The 16,317-nt window shown below is 45.4% G+C and overlaps 4 protein-coding genes across 4 annotated transcripts; 1 reads left to right on the forward strand and 3 right to left on the reverse strand.

Annotated features, from left to right (window-relative positions):
• Positions 1-723: 723 nt before the first annotated feature.
• ANOM_003023 (DNA repair protein SMC6) lies at positions 724-4,795 on the reverse strand (the record flags this gene model as incomplete). Its single annotated transcript, XM_015548280.1, has 13 exons — positions 724-825; positions 895-943; positions 996-1,135; positions 1,191-1,349; positions 1,423-1,525; positions 1,579-2,235; positions 2,291-2,556; positions 2,615-2,708; positions 2,774-3,333; positions 3,384-3,611; positions 3,666-4,185; positions 4,240-4,646; positions 4,697-4,795. 13 exons carry the CDS (start codon positions 4,793-4,795, stop codon positions 724-726), a joined length of 3,384 nt encoding a protein of 1,127 aa, XP_015408943.1.
• A 1,134-nt stretch (positions 4,796-5,929) lies between these two features.
• ANOM_003024 (M20 family dipeptidase) lies at positions 5,930-7,658 on the reverse strand (the record flags this gene model as incomplete). Its single annotated transcript, XM_015548281.1, has 5 exons — positions 5,930-6,116; positions 6,173-7,290; positions 7,351-7,418; positions 7,475-7,506; positions 7,627-7,658. The coding sequence occupies 5 exons, from the start codon at positions 7,656-7,658 to the stop codon at positions 5,930-5,932; spliced, it is 1,437 nt and encodes a 478-aa protein (XP_015408944.1).
• Positions 7,659-9,480: 1,822 nt separating this feature from the next.
• On the reverse strand, positions 9,481-11,831 carry ANOM_003025 (cystathionine gamma-synthase; the record flags this gene model as incomplete). Its single annotated transcript, XM_015548282.1, has 5 exons — positions 9,481-9,818; positions 9,886-9,928; positions 9,988-10,171; positions 10,228-11,638; positions 11,787-11,831. The coding sequence occupies 5 exons, from the start codon at positions 11,829-11,831 to the stop codon at positions 9,699-9,701; spliced, it is 1,803 nt and encodes a 600-aa protein (XP_015408945.1). The 3' UTR covers positions 9,481-9,698.
• A 1,134-nt stretch (positions 11,832-12,965) lies between these two features.
• ANOM_003026 (rRNA-processing protein UTP22) lies at positions 12,966-16,298 on the forward strand (the record flags this gene model as incomplete). Its single annotated transcript, XM_015548283.1, has 1 exon — positions 12,966-16,298. One exon carries the CDS (start codon positions 12,966-12,968, stop codon positions 16,296-16,298), a length of 3,333 nt encoding a protein of 1,110 aa, XP_015408946.1.
• Positions 16,299-16,317: the final 19 nt, after the last annotated feature.

A 16,317-nucleotide genomic window follows, 5' to 3' on the forward strand; every position in this document is an offset into this window, starting at 1 on the left:
CCATCGAGATGCCATAAAAATATCCCGAACCAGCTTCTGGGTAGGTTAATCCATGAACAAGCAGGGAAACGTAGGGATTTATGTATTTTCCCAATCACTGATCGACTTTGTTGTTTCGTGATGCTAGGCTATCGGAAGAGCCCACCAAGCTCTCTTTCAGTTTCTTGCCCAGGCCCTGGCAGCTTGCCCGACGCAAGAGCCCCGCTTTTGAGATCAATGGTCATTCAAGATGCCTCTAGAACACGGAGCTTGTTTAGGTAGTGGTCTTCCAGTTGATCTGCACCAGTTGGATCAATTAAACGAATGAGCCAGACACTCAGACACTCAGACATTCAGACATATAGTCTATGTTTTGCAAATCCATCTTTCTCGATAATCAAGTTGCATGCTTATTACCTTTCATACGGACTTCTTTACCCCCCTTCTTTGCCCGCCGGTGGCGGAGGGTGTGTAGTATATGACGGAAAATATTGGGCTTTACGTGGAATCAGGACCACTTTGAGGCGTCTATTCTTGTCCACATAATGGGACACTCTTCGTACACATCAGCCCTCGTGGATTGTTATTATTTGCAAAATGTTCTGTACAAAACAGAGTGTCCCCATTCCGATCACTGGTGAAATGTTAATCTGGTCTGCCCTCGTTCAGGTTCTGCCAATCTGAAAAAAAAAGGCACTTGTTAGTTGCAGTACTGATAGCTATATCTGGTCTTGATACTTATACTCACTCCTTCACACGGACATCAGGAGCTAAGCTAATCTCTGCCCTTGAGCCAGGTGTGATTAGTATAAATTGCACACCTACTGACCGCCTAGCGGCTAGCATCTATTGATTGTTTTGTTAGCAAGCACAGTGTAACAGGACTTGGAAAGAAGAGAAAAAAAGGAGACATACAAGCATATCAATTGCCATCTTCCTATTAATGTGGTCCATATACACGTCACTATTAGGCCAAAGTTAGTGACAGCCAATGCGCTTAATGATCACCAACTTACAATTCATCCAAGCAACGGACAGGAGAGCCCATAGCCTCCCAAAGTGCTAATAGAAGACAAACTTGGGAGAAAGACTTTTCACCACCCGAAAGCGTCTTTGCACCTCGCCCAGTGCTATCCTTTGTTATATCAGGTTCGACCTAGGAAGTTTTGTTAAATTGTGTCAGAGGATAAGAACAGCATTATATAATATACCTGTAAATCCAGCAGCTTGCTCTCATGGTCAGTTAGAAGTCGACCACGAAAACTTCTCTCGCTTAGTAAGTACGTAAATTGCGCCTTGGCCCGAGATGAAATGTGAGATCTGAAAATCACCCAACGTTTCTTGCGATGTTTGAGTGTTTCAATGAGAATCTGCAGATACAGTCAACAGACTTGGGCACAAGGGCAAAATCATAGGAGAGAAGACGGGGAGGGTGAAATATACATCCGCAAGTAATCTGAATTCCTCCACTTGCTTAAGGGCGCGGTCATAAGCTGTGGATGCTTTGGCGGCTTCAGCGGCGATCTCATCGCGAGATGCGCCCAATCTAGTAGTTAGTTAGCTCAAGAATCTTGGCGCCGTGCGTTTGAAGTATCTGACTGTTGGTTATAACGTTGTATATCCCTATTAAGCCTGTCCAGCTTTTTGTCCAAACTAGCAGCAGTCTCACCTTCAGGAATTGGAACCCGCGGTGAGACTAGGCTGGCTTTCTCACTGAAGTCGATAACGCGTGCAGCAATTTCCTCTCTTTTCTTATTTATCCTCTCTTTTTCTTGTCTGCTATCATTGATTCGTTCAACCGCAATGTTTTTATCGTTAATGATCTTTCGGCGTTTGTCTTGTCCGGTGCATACTTCACTTTGAGTTACACGGAGCTCTTCCGTCGACGCAGCTATATCGGCATCCTTAGAAGCGATTTGTTGTTTAATGGTTTTAAGCTCCTTCATCATGGTTTCCATGGCCTCCACACTGTCTTTCAATGACCCTTCGTTGATGAGTTTCTCTTCCTTGGCCCCCTGGAGCGTAGCTCGCAGCACATCAAGATGGTCAGCCTCCACAGGTTCTTTGTCAAGTGCATCTGTAAGCTCTTCCACATGGTCTTCCTTCCTTTGTAATGTGATTCGTAACTCATTTGTACTCTTTTCATGCCTCATACGAGCCTGCCTGCACCCCTCCAAGCGAGACCGAGCAGATCGGAATTGCTCTTCCTGATCACTGAGTTTACGTCTGAGGTCCGTTACCACATCACGTTGAACCCTGCAAGAATAAAAGTCAGTGGATAAGTGAGGCAATGGACACATTTAAGGATCACCTGATTTGGGAAGCTAGATCCGATTTCATTCGTGGGTTGCCACTATATACAGGAACCGGCGCCTGGCTTGGCTCCCCCGCACGGTTGTAAGATAGATGGATGCCCCGGCGTCTGTCCATTTGGTCAATACAGTAACACCGCTTCACATTCCTAGGTTTCTGTCCATCAAAGAGTACTGAAGATGCTTCTTCTAGCTTTTCGATTAGAAGCATTTGCTCAATACCATGGTTAATGATCAACTGTCGACGAACGAGTTCGTTGTCAATCTGCATATTTGAGTATATCAACCTAATGTAGCTGGCTCTGCGAATAAAAGACACCTACCTGAAGTACCCGTAAAGCCGTATCAAACTTAAGATCAGGCTCGTGTTCTGATGTATCAATGTACCCATCATTTCCTATAAATATTGGGCATATGCTTCCAGCATTGTTAAAAAGGCTTGCTCTGTAAAGCCACGGAAACCGAGGAAAGTGGCAACGTACCAATTGACATTGTGCATAACACGAGAAAGAATGTCCATGTCTCTTTTAGATGTTACAATGAAGCTGTTTAATGTCGTGCCGAAAGAGTTTTCTAAAATAGATGACCATTCTGGCTTCAGCAGGGTCACATGGCGACCGATGGGACCGACAGGCCTTTCGGTGAAGCCCTGTTCTTGTTGAACAGCCCTCAGAAGAGACGGCATTTTGTCGTGGAAACCTGAGCTCTTGGGTCCTCCTTCTTTGCTTAGACTTCGTAAAAGCTTCTCAGCTTGCTCAACGTCGGCCTTCGTTCTGCCAAGTGGCGCCGCCAATGAATCCACTTCTTTCCCAGCCACTTCCAACTCTCGGTATAGGCGATCTGTATTGCGTTGATGTTCCTCATACTGTGCACTGGCATGTGCAGCTTCTGCTTTTGCTCGCTCGAGTTGTTCCTGTTTCCTAGTATAACTGCCTCCGCTAAGGTCAGCCAGACGTTGGTTTTCTTCTTCAATTTTTTGCTGCGTTTCGTTTATCCTAGCCTCTGCTGCTTTTAAATAATCTCGTATCTGACGTTGCTGTGCCTGCAATGACCATCAGTAAAAAGCCCGGAAGATCTATACTGGAACATTACCTGCAAATCATGACGTTCAGTCATTTGTTCGTCCCACTTTGCTTTAATCTCCACCTTCTCACTTTGTGCGTGTTCGAGTTTGGCAGTACTCTGTCTAACGTATTCAGCAGCGGCTTCAGTTTCCTCCTCAGCTTCTCGTATAGCAGCGTCAAAGCTGCCCAGCTCAGCTTCAGCGATTGAAATCCTCTCATCGGCTTTAGCTAGTTCAATCTCTAAGGAGCTCCTCATCTACGGCCCATCAGCAACACCGGATTGCAAAACCATAATGCCTGGGTTTCTTACTCTTTCCTGTTCCTCGACCTGAGCCCAAGCCATTTGGCTCCGAACAGTTCTGACCCTGTTCCTTAGGGATTCGTGTTGATCAGATATGTCCAATTTCTGGTTTGCTGCAACTTTGCGCTTTTTTAGGGTCATAATATCTTGCTCTCGCCCCCTGAGCTTCTCCTCAATCTGATCAGCAGATTCTTCGATTAGTCGATAGTCCTGATCAAGCTGCTCCAACTGAACACCTTTCACAAAGAATTTATATTTCTCAGCAGGACTTGAGCTGCTCAAGAATTGGCGGGCCATGTCTTGTGAGAGAACATTCATCGGGTTGTCAAATTGTAATGTGAAAAAGTCGATGATAGCGTCTAGTTCGGCTTTTTTGGTAGAAACTATACGCCCATTCTCTGCCTTAATTTTGAAGCCACTTGTTCCAGTTTTTGTGAAATGACGTTCAATAACAATGGATTTTCCATAGTCATCCGGCATATAGGCACCGTCTCCTTGATTTTTGATGCGCACAACGATAGTGGCACTCCTACAGAACATCAACTAGTAAGCATATAGCCTGTATAGTGATAAATGCACGTACTCTTTGCCTTCTTTGATAAAACTCCTAAGACTCTGACCGCGATTTGTAGCAGATGCTTTGCCACCCAGACAAAGGGTTATAGCTGTCAGAACTGCGCTCTTGCCGCTGCCATTCTTCCCAACTATGAAGTTAATTAATGGCCCCAGTTCGATATAAAAGTGGTCATGACACATGAAGTTGTAGCATTCAACACGTTCAAGAATTCCATGTTCAGCAGGAACATTGGGTTCGTCACTAGCGAAAGAGTACTTCTCCTGGATGAGTTGCGTTGCACGTAACTCAAGCTCGTCCTCGTCGTATTCTAAAGCCTGGGTGATAGACCGCTGAATTCTTTCTTCATTTTCACTGTCACTCAATCCGGTTCCTTCGTATGAGGCTGGAGACTTGGACGTGCGAATACGTTTGCGCTTCTCATGAGCGTTAGCTGGGGTAAAAGACACACACAAAGAATACACACCAAATGACGCGCACTGGACGATGACCTTGACCTGTTATCCTCTCCTTCATCCCATTCCCCTGGCTCTGAGGGTCCCTGTGGGCGCTTTAACGATGACATGGGTAAAACGCGACCGGCTCATACAGATAATCAGTATTCATTCATTACAGAGGCAGTGACAAATATAACAAAATGGTATTAGAAGCCACTATATAGGATCTAGTGGCCTTCCGATCAAGTCGAATAAAACTCATTCAGTGCGAAAGTAGGTCATATTTACCCTATAAGCTTGAGGCGCGTATTGAGTCGCGTAAAATGGCCCCAAATTGGGTTTCCGTTATCTCAGCACCTTAGTGCAGGCCCTCTACAAATTAGGAATAGCTCAGAATGACTGATGTTCCTTGTAAAGGGCCTGATGAAATTTAGGTAGCTCTTTCTAAATCGATTTTTGTTTAATAAATTAAATCTAATGGTTTTCATATAATATATTTTATTTTATTGTTGTTCTCCAGCTAGGTCTTTTTCCCGCTTTTCCCCTAAAGTGTGTTCCTATTGGTCGCTCAGGTGTAACGCCACGTGACCGCGTTCCTGTAGTATTCTACATCGAACTTGCTAGGACGGGGTCCCTAAACCATACCTAGGTAGTGACCTTGAACTGTTTCGCTCGTCTTGGGCAGTGGTCCTTGATCCGCTGGCCTGCCCCTAGTAGATAATAATTAGATTTGTACTAGCTAAGCATAGAAGGAGATATACATACATAGGCAGGAAACTTCTTCCCAACTCTGCCAAATGCCGAGTTTCCACATATCCCTACTTATGAGGTACATATCAATGCACGATATTCTGATTTTGTCAGGTATCTTTTAAGACATTTCCTAGAACATCCCACTTGGCACTAATAAGCGAACGACCATCTTTCATATATATTCTGGGTACCTATGAGGATGGCGTCTCAGGTTGTTTAGGGGTGGCGTAGAGAAACGAAGTAGGTAAAGTATCTATCATGCCCAGGTGGATGGCCCGTCAGGGGCAAAGGGGTGTTAAGAGGCAGAATCTCTGCTCGCATTGGCTGATACTATACTATGTTACTCACTGTACGTCGAAATATTTACTTCACTTTGAAATATCCTTTCTTATTTTTCTCTTCGCGGCATTTTCTACATAAAGAGCAGTGAAACAAAATCACATATTGTATAGACGCGGTGATCAATAATAGCTGACTGAGTCTTACAAGAAAGAGCTGCTGATTTACAACTATGCCGCCACCATAGGCTCTTCCGCAACATAGTGGAGGTAGGCACCAAGCAATTTTACCCCTTCAATGTAATTCCTCTTATCAAGCTTCTCATTGATGGAATGGGCAGCATCAGTTGAGCTGCCCATCGGCAATAGCAAAACGTTCTTGCCAGTCGCCTGTTCGAAGCTCAGGGTGACAGGAATGCTGTTTGCGTTAGCTTTAGTCATGGCGTAGCATCGAGAACTTGCTAGAAAACATACCTGCCACCTTCACGTGTCAAATCTGGCTCAACACCAAATACCTGATTCACTGCCTTGCTTGCAGCAGTGAAGTTCCAGTGTTTGGGACTGGCAACCCACCATTTTCCATCATGCTGCAGCCACACGTCCAAAGTATTCTTGCTATTCAGCTTTGCGAATTCTGCCTTGATGTAATCGAAGACGAGTTTATTCACATCTTTGCTTTCCATATTGGGGACAGTCCGAATCGAGAATTTACCAATGACCTTCGCTGGTATAACTGTTTTGGCGCCCGGCGCCGAATATGCGCCTTCGATGCCATGAAGCGACAAAGATGGATACCTCCATCTAGCCATGAGCGTTCTTTCTTTCGTTGGGTGGATGCTAGTTTTGCTCCCCAGGGATTGATGAAGGTCGTCCATTGTGTAGCTGATATTGGGATAGAGGGCCTTTTCTTCCTCAGTCAATGGCTCGACAAGGTCCATGATGCCGGGTATTAAGATGTTGCCATGAGCATCAACAAGTTTAGACATCACATGGACCAAGTCTGTCATAGGCTCATGGGCAGATCCACCGAAAACTCCGCTATGAAGATCCTGAGCGGGACCTGTGACACTGATAGAGTAATAGTTGCAGCCTCGCAGGCCATAGGTTAGACAGGGTTTCTCTGTTCCAAGCCAATAATTGTCCGATATGCAGACGGCGTCCGCATCCTTGAAAAAGCCTTTGCTCTCAGCTTGAATAAACTCCTCCAATCCTTCCGAGCCATACTCCTCCATGCCCTCAAAGCAGCAAAGAAGGTTGACTGGCAGCTCAACACCAGCTTTCCTGTGAGCCTCGATCACATTCAGCCATCCCAAGACGGGGCCTTTGTCGTCTGTACTTCCGCGGCCGTACATCCTTCCTTGGCTGTCAACCGTCAATTGAAAAGGCTCAGTGGCCCATCCATCTTCCTTTAACGCTGGCTGGACATCATAATGGCCGTAAACCAGGATAGTTCGCTTGTTTTTATCATTGCCATACCGAGCGATGACAACTGGGGGTAGGTCAAGGTATTCCTTTCCAGGCTGTTTTCCCAGCGGCCTTTGGTGCACCTCAGCGCCAAGTGCCTCCAACTCGGAGGCAAGAAACTGAGCCATCTTTATAGGAGAAGGTCATGGGTTAATTCTATTTGTAAGGAGTAATAGAGCATCACGTACTCTGAAAACGTCCTTCCTGTTCTCATCTTGTGCAGAAACAGAAGGGATCGCAACAGCCTTTCGCAGACCTTAAGTTCTGTCAGCATGCTGCATGGGAAGATAGAATAGGCAACACTCGACTTACGCTCGATGAAAGATTCGGCAAGGCCGTCAACCCTAGACAGATGAAGCACCAGGCCTTTAACACATGTCCACTTGTTGGGTACTGAAGGAGGAAGGAGGACAATGATGGGAGAGACACAATAAAACAATAGAGGATTAAAGAAAGAAACTTACTGCTTAAAAAACGGATCAAGCTGGGGTGCCATTTTTCGATCACTGATATGTCCGTAAAAAGAGCGGCGATAGGAGAAGTAAGGTGTCCCTAAGAATGGAAAATATGGTGTCCAATATTCTTTAGTGGAAACCGAGAAAGATAAAAAGGGTTTATATCCCCTCAGTGACGTTGCGACGCGACGGGGCAGGAGGGGCATTTGGGTGCGTGCGGAAGAAAATCGAAGTGACACGATTTGCTGGTTGGGAGGGGAAGTTTACCTAACACTTTAATAATTGAAGCGCTAAAAGGTAGTAACACGCGACCTTTATGCCGCAACTAAGCGATAATGACCTCTGTACTATCCTACTAGTAGTAAGTACATAAGGAAGACTTACTGGAACCCAGTGAGGTTCTAGCATAGTAGATACAATATGGAATCCAATACAGTAACGCTAGAGCTAGAATACAAGTTTTGATACAACATCTGTGAGCTTCCCATAGGCCATGGACAAGAGATACCGCAAGCGTCGAATCAATTGGACCCTCTAGAAAACCAAAGCAAGATCGATGGGCTAGAGTTAAGTCAAGATGGGACGCTCCTCCTTCATTCATCTCTTCCCCAGGATTCTTTTCGCAACTGTCGGTCTTCTCTAGCCATCCGACGCTTTGTACCCCATCTTGATTGTACCGCTTCTAAGACTTGTTTCTGAATTTCCTTCTTTTGTGGGCCAGCTTCACATACCATAGCAATGAACATTGGAGAGCAGTCGAAGCGCTTAGCCAATTTCCAACGGCTCCAAGTCATCGGGTCGCTTAGTCGCAGTCTGCGGATCTCCTCTATGTCTGAAGGATTCAAATGATACTTCTTCTCCGCAGGTGTTTTGAATACAGAGGGTAGTTGACCGGAATTCCCACTGTTCATGGAAGCGCCACGGAGGGATCTCCGAACATCATCGAGAGGGAGAAATTTCGTCGGTGTATGGTATACCGAGGGAGCGCTCGAAGGCGGATTGTGAATGATTTGATCATGAAATTGGGTGGATGAAACACCAAATGACGCATCTGGCTTGACACGTAGGCGCTGTTTCGTCCGTCTATACGAGGATTGGTGCCGGCGTGTTTGTAGAGTGATCGACTCGCACGAAGACGGAAAAAGAAACGGCAGGGCTAGAAACGACCGTTTGGGAGCAGTAAGGCAAGTTGCCATTTTCTTTTCACTTCCTATCTAGGACCTCGGATTGAAGTTATGCTGAAAGACCGGGCTGATTTCAATCCAGGGTAAACTAGAACGACGGAGAGAGCGAGTGTTAGCAACTATATCTAAAATTAAGAACACCATTGGGGGTGCATAGTATGTGGAAATGCCTGAGGACATACTTTCGCAGGTCAAATCTATAGCATTATTTTCTAGCCGCGTTGAAGCCAGGTTCGGACACAAAACGTTCTTGGGGATTCGAACATTAACTTTTTCCTCCAAAGCAGCAAGTCCCGTGACGGGGGCTGATCATTAGATACAGCCTAGCCTGATTTAGTAGTAACTTACGAGAGGTAATATATCGTAATTACAAGACGTTTCAATAAAGGTACTGTGCCACTGCTAGAGCCTCAATCTCCTTAATGTCTCGATTCCTCGCAAATAACTTCATTATCGCTACCAGATCAAGTCCATTCTTCTTTTCCACACTAGTTGCCCAATCAACCCAAGATATACCTATCTCACACTTTGTAGTATGTACAGTGACTTTATAGTGTGTGATGTGTAGGAGTACCTCCTTGAACCGGGCAAAATGAAACATAGCTAAACGTACGCAAAGAGGGCGTTAGATGGAATCTCAGTAGTTTGACAATTATTTACCAGCATACTATGTATGATGCTAGTAGACGTCTTTCAAACTTAGCTTCCTTGTCCTGGCTTCGAAGCCAGTGCCTTAGGCATACATAGCATGCTTCCAACTCGGTTAAAAGTGACAGGACGTGATCACGGACTCTCCTTCTCTCGTTGGATTCATCTGAATCATTATTCATGCGTTGTCGAGCGCTTAGCAAATACAGTCTGGAAGGATACTGGTAGTGAGACATTGCTGCCTCCTCTCTACGTCTTGACCTTTGCTACGGCCTCCAATGCCTGTTGAAAGCGATAGCGAAGATCAGAAATATCTTCCAAGCCAACGCTTATCCTTACCAGGTCAAATTCTACACCAAAAGAGCTTGCCTAGGAGGGACATTAGAGACGGATGGGCAGATAGTAATGAGGAGAACTGAAAAGAAAATCGACATACCCATCCAAGCTCACCGTAGTGGGCTAATAGAGTGTATGGAGAACTGATTTTTTAATTAATACAATCTTCTTCGGGATTAAGAATGCATGTGGTAACACTAACCTCAAAGTAAAATTGGTGCCGAGACTGGGGCCTTTGTGGACTTCTAGGTGATCAAAGAAAGCAACAGCTTGGGCCGTTGAGTAGAAAGTAACAGAAAACAGGCCACCATAGCCACCATTGGGGTGGCGAAAGGCTTCGTATAAGGGCCTTGAAGGGTTGCATTTAGGGTAGAAGACGTTTTTCACTATGTCTCAAGTCAGACGCATTCCTTTTAGACCGAAAAGGTGGAAGAGCACTTACCAAGTGGTGAGCTTTGCAACATTTCTGTGATCTCTTCGGTGGTGCTATTGATCTTCTCGATTCTTGACACAAAATCGCGGCTATTCCTTTCCAAGAAGATTGCGTCTTCAGCCCAGAGATTATCCTCATAGTCGCGGGCAAAAGTGTCTTTGAGAGATGAATAGTATCGTCCATGTGGATTAAGCACAGCACTACCCCCCATGACATTACTGTCTCCGCTGAAGATTTTTGTTAGACTACTGACCACAATATCGGCATATGGCAGCACATTGATGTTGAGGAAATTGCCCACTGTCTCGTCCACAACCACTGCGAAATCGTATTTGTCTGCGAGAGAACGGATGCGTTTGAGATCCGGGGACTTAAGCAATGGATTGCCAGGAAACTCAGTGAAGACTGCGAGAAACTTTTCCCCAGAGTCTAATCGCGCCTCTAAGTCGTCTATGTCCTCGGTCGAGCCATTTCCATAGAATAAACAACCGGGCCCCCATTTCTCAAGAGTTTTTAGCGTGTCAATGTAAGGAAAACCAAAACATATGCTTTTCATGGCGCCTCTGGCGGCTAACAACATCTGATGGGAGTTGAAGATTGAGCTCATACCAGTGGGGAAAAGGAACACATCAGATTCTGTTAGCCCTGCTACTCTTCCCTCCTCAGACGTTGTGTTGAGGGCCTCACTCAGTTCCACATCCGCTTTGAGGACACCTGCTATACGTTTGCGCACAGCTCTTTTTGCTTGGTCTGCTAGGGAAGTATTCAAATTCCGGCCAAAACGCTCTTCGATGAACTGGATATGTTCTCGCCCATCCCGTACACCATCCGTGGCCATCGACGAATCTGTTGGTGAGGGATGCGTCCCACCTGCCCGAAAAGCACCATTCACCGTGTTCTTTCCCTGGTATCTTCGCGGACCTTTACATATGCGCTGGGCTACAGTGTCTGTCGCAGTAGATTTCTTTTCCACAAGAAAACCGTCTCTCAATGCACTGTGACAGAATTCACCTCGACGGCTTGACACACCATTGCCCGTATGTTGCCATACTTGCTTCGCAACCGATGCAAGTTCATTTGGGTATATCACACATGACAAGAGCGAAGTGACGTTTGCTGACTCGGATTTTGGACGTGGAGAAGGGACAAATTCTACAACACGCACGCTATGCGAGTCGCCTGTAGATAATCTCGACAGGATGAATGAACGACAAATATGCGCAGTTTTGGCGGAAGGAAACAACATGGCGGACTCCGTGTTCGGATTTCCGTAGCATTGCACAACCTCTTTCGCAAGTTCTTTAATAGTCGGGTGTACGAAGAATCGAGGATAACCGCATTGCATCTTACTTATGACCCACGGCTCTCCTTCTTCGTACCCAACATTGGCTTTCCATGTTGGAAGTGAAACACTGACTGCCTTTGTTTCCGTTAGTGATATGAGATATATTGTGCGCGGGGCTAGGCATTGTAGCAGTGGTAGTAGACTAAAAGAATACTCATGATGGAGTGTTTGTTTTTTAAGAACGGCAAAGGCCAGGCGGGGTAGGGAAGAGACTGCAACATACATGGTCAGTATTAGGAGGTACAGGGCCCCCGATGTCCTGCAGCATGATGAGAGTGGATGTCGATCGAGGGGTAAAATGGACTTTTTCAGACAATCAAGGCCACTGCGAAGAAAAGGGAACAACGGAAGGATATACGTTAAGAATGTTTCATGGTCGCGAAAGCACTTTTGCCAAAGGTATGAATCAACAGGGTGGGTACTACCCACCAGCGACTTCGGAGATGTCTAAAGGAGCTGACCAATAATATTTTACCCATCCGCGAGACAACTGGTCGGTTGATCTTTGCGGAGAGAAGCTCACCGCTCGAGTGCTACAATTTTACAATTATGGATTGAAATAGCTACATATAAGAGACATCAGGCTTAGGGCCTAGTTATGCTTCTACTCGGGTTTTAACTTCGTTAGTAGTATTATATACCTAAGATATACTACGTACAGGAGTTCATCCAACGCAAACCTTCAAGGCTGCCTACAGCAAACTACAACATATAATAGCAGAGCGCTTCGCGCTCAGCTACAAGTTGGTACACTAGTACTGTGTTAGGGATACCAGTGACCATGTGCATACATACATACATATCTTCATATCCAATGGATAGTCCATCTTAGTAACACACTAAATGATCATGTTTTTCTATACAGCGGATCAGCTGGGAGATACACTACTTGGTATCTATGCCCTAATTTGATGCTTCAGCATCAACACAAGGAAACTAGTGTAGTAGAATATGTATATATAGGGGTATTGTTCTAACTTTATTGCGTGTCTTCCTGGTTACTTGAACATGTTCATCATCTATATATAGTGCTTGTTAAGTGCCTAGTAATACTGTGAAAAACATCACAGTACTGGTATTTCTGTATTAGTATCCTGTACATACATGTATGTGAATTGTACATGGTGGTTGAAGTTCCACAAACACGTGACCTAATATGGGTGCTTATTCAATGTACCTTGCCGTTACCATTTCAAGAAAAAAAAAAGAAAAAGAAAAAAGAAAAAGAAAAAAGAAAAAGAACTTAAAACAATTACACACTGTATCAGACACCCACTTAGTTTTGCTTTTCTTCATCCGCATTACTGGAGGCGTGTCTTGATTCTTTTCTTTTCCTATTCCTATCTCTCTCTAGCTAGTCCACTTTTTATCGCCCACGCTTTTGCAGTCTGTATCTTTAAACATGTCGGCTCACACAGCGAAGAGGAGAAAGCTCAGCCCATCTCCTCAAATAACACAGAAAGCTGAGCAATCGAACTCGTCGAATTTGAATGATTTCTCAAAGATAGCTAGGGATGAGCCTTCAAGTATGAATGGTTTGACTAGACACAAAAAGATTGATCGCTCTGCGGAGCTTGCGTTGGCCAGCGGTGTCTACAAGTCTAATCTCTTCAAGCTGCAGTTAGACGAACTTCTCACTGAATCAAGGCCAAACTATGACAAGCATGTGTCAAAGCTCCAGGATACTCTCCATAAGCTGAAGGAAGTCATTGAAAAGATTCCCGAAAGACCCCCGAAACCCGCCGTTGAAGCCGAGAAGGAATTCCGCAGCACACATGGCATTGTCGTTCCATACCCTGAGCCACGTCCGGGGAAAGATGCAAAGTACACTGTGTCATATAGCAAGCCAAAAAACGTCAATGTGGTAGGGAGTTTTGCTCTCAGGACAGGTGTCAGAGCTTCTGAGCCTTACACAGTTGATTTGGCAGTGACAATGCCGAGAACCGTTTTCCAGGAGAAGGATTATGTCAATCATCGATTTTTCCATAAGAGGGCATACTATATTGCATGTCTTGCTGCTGGAATTAAAGATGCTAGGGGTTTGAACTTTGATGTCAAGTTTGCACAGCAGGACGGAGATAGTCTTCGCCCGCTCATTCTTTTAGAGCCTACAGACGTGGCTAAGAATGGCTCTCAATCCATGAGATCACAAATCCGCATCTTCACCGCGATTGAAGACACTTTGTTTCCCATTGTTCGTACTCTTCCTATGAAGAATAACCTGCGTCAAGGTTCACCGGACCAGTCTGAATCTCGTGCGCCTACTCCCTTTTACAATGCAGCTCTCCGTTCCGAAGCTACAGTGGCACCCTTTCACAAACTCCTGCACTCAACAGCTCAAATATGTGATTCATTTAGGGATGCTTGTATCCTTGGACGGATATGGCTCCGTCAACGTGGATTTGGATCTTCCTTTCAACAGGGCGGGTTTGGAGGATTCGAGTGGACCATTTTGATGTCTCTCTTATTTGAAGGAGGTGGCTTCAACGGCAAACCAATACTTCTGAAATCGTACAGTAGCTACCAGCTATTCAAAGCGACCATTCAGTTTCTTGCAGGAAGGAATTTGCTTAATCCGCTTCTACTTTTCGCCTCTGATATTCCGTCCCCTTCTGGTATGCCTATGTTGTATGATGGGAAAAGGGGGCTCAACATACTTTATAAAATGTCACCATGGTCCTATTCACTCCTTCGTCATGAAGCAAACATTACTCTAAGGATGTTAAACGAGTCTCGTGAGGATAACTTTGACAAAGTCTTCATTTACAAAGTGAACGAACCAATGCTTAGGTTTGATCGACTCATCACACTTCCAGTGTCTGAAACAGACACTGTCCTTCGAACCATTCGTACTCACAATGCCATCTATGAGGTTCTTAAGAAAGCATTAGGCGACAGAGCGGAGCTTATCTACCTTTTCAGCCATGGAGCCGAACCTTGGTCTGTGGAAAAGAAATTCTCGTCCAAAGCAGCAAGTGCAACCATTCATATTGGGCTGAACTTAAATCCTGAAAATGCTATGCGAGTCGTTGATCATGGTCCATTCGCCGAACAGAAAGAAGAAGCGGTAGCCTTTCGGTCTTTCTGGGGGGAAAAGGCCGAGTTAAGACGTTTCAGAGACGGTACTATTCGAGAGAGCTTAGTCTGGTCTGACCAGCCGCCCTCTCCCTCGATAGTATATCAGCTTTTGGTGTACATCCTCCATCGTCATTTCAATTATACAGAAGACGAGATCGGGTATATCGGCGACGAATTCGATGAAAAGCTACGCAAAAGTGGAGATGGAATATTCTTGTACTCTCACCCTGCGTTCCAGTTGGTCACTGATGCGTTTAACTCTTTGGAGAGGACTTTTCAAAGTTTGGAGGAAGTGCCGTTGACTGTTAGGCAGCTGGCTTTGGCTAGTCCACTTAGTCGATATTCTGCTCTTCGTGTCCAGACTGCCTCTGGCCTCATTCGCGATCCGGTGGATATTGTTCTCCAGTTCGAAAGTTCTTCGAGGTGGCCCGATGATTTAGTGGCTATACAGATGACAAAAGTGGCATTTTTAATTAAGATAGGTGATTCCTTGGTGTCATCTGGAACCGCTTCGTCATGCAAAGTTGGCCTAGAGAACGAATTAAGCCGAACACTAAACAACGCGTTTTTGGACATTTCCCACACCTCGGGCGTGATCTTCCGGCTTAGGATTCATCATGACCGGGAGCAATTATTGCTAGAACGCCAGCTGAAGGAGAAAGGGGCGAGCCCCCAAACAAAGCAAGAAGCTGCGTACACCCTATCGATGTACAAGCGACTTTTCATCCAATCTCCTCGTCTGACCCAAGCAATCCGTACCCTATGCACTCGATTTCCTTTATTGTCACCCACAATTCGCCTCGTCAAACATTGGTTCAATTGTCACCTGTTTACTGGCTATGTCAAAGAAGAAGTAATCGAGTTGGTGGTGGCTCGGGTCTTTACTCAGCCATACCCCTGGGACACTCCTTCAAGTGTTATGGTCGGCTTTCTAAGGACTCTACATTTTCTTTCGCGCTGGGACTGGCAGCAAGATCCATTAATTGTCGATTTGGGTGGAGAGCTTGACCAGGATATTGTTGGAGCAATACGTACTCGCTTTTCCGGATGGCGAAGCATCGACCCTGCGATGAATACTGTTGCTTTGTTTGTGGCTTCTGACATAGATCCCGACGGAGTAACTTGGACACATTACGAAATGCCTCCGAAGGTAGTCGCAGCTCGGATGTCCATGTTGACGAAAGGGGCTGTAAAGCTGGTACGGGAAAATGGGCCTACCCTTGATGTTTCCGACTTATTCCATACATCTTTGGCACCTTATGATTTTATTGTCAATTTGCGCTCAAAAAGCTTGAGTGATCGACCAACGTCATTATTGAAATACAAGAACTTAAATGGGCCCGACAATAAAGGCCAAACCGCTGAACCCAAAGTTGTGAGGTCCTTTGTCCGCGATTTGCAGGCTTGTTTCAGCCCAAATATCCTCTTCTTCCATGGCGATGAACATTGCGATGTGCTTGCAGGGCTCTGGAACCCACAGACAACCAAACCAAAGAGCTGGAGCCTGAAATTGGCATACTCATCATCCCCATCGATATTGGATGGTACTAGGAAAGAAGATGGCGAAGTTACGATCAATCGTGATGCTATCCTCAACGAAATCTCGAGGTTGGGACATGGTCTAGTTGATAGTATCGATGTTTTTGGTACAAAGTAGAGCTCTCATAAATTGTCGG

This window comes from Aspergillus nomiae, assembly GCF_001204775.2.
Source record: "Aspergillus nomiae NRRL 13137 chromosome Unknown contig00063, whole genome shotgun sequence".
In the NCBI taxonomy this organism is placed as follows: domain Eukaryota; kingdom Fungi; phylum Ascomycota; class Eurotiomycetes; order Eurotiales; family Aspergillaceae; genus Aspergillus; species Aspergillus nomiae.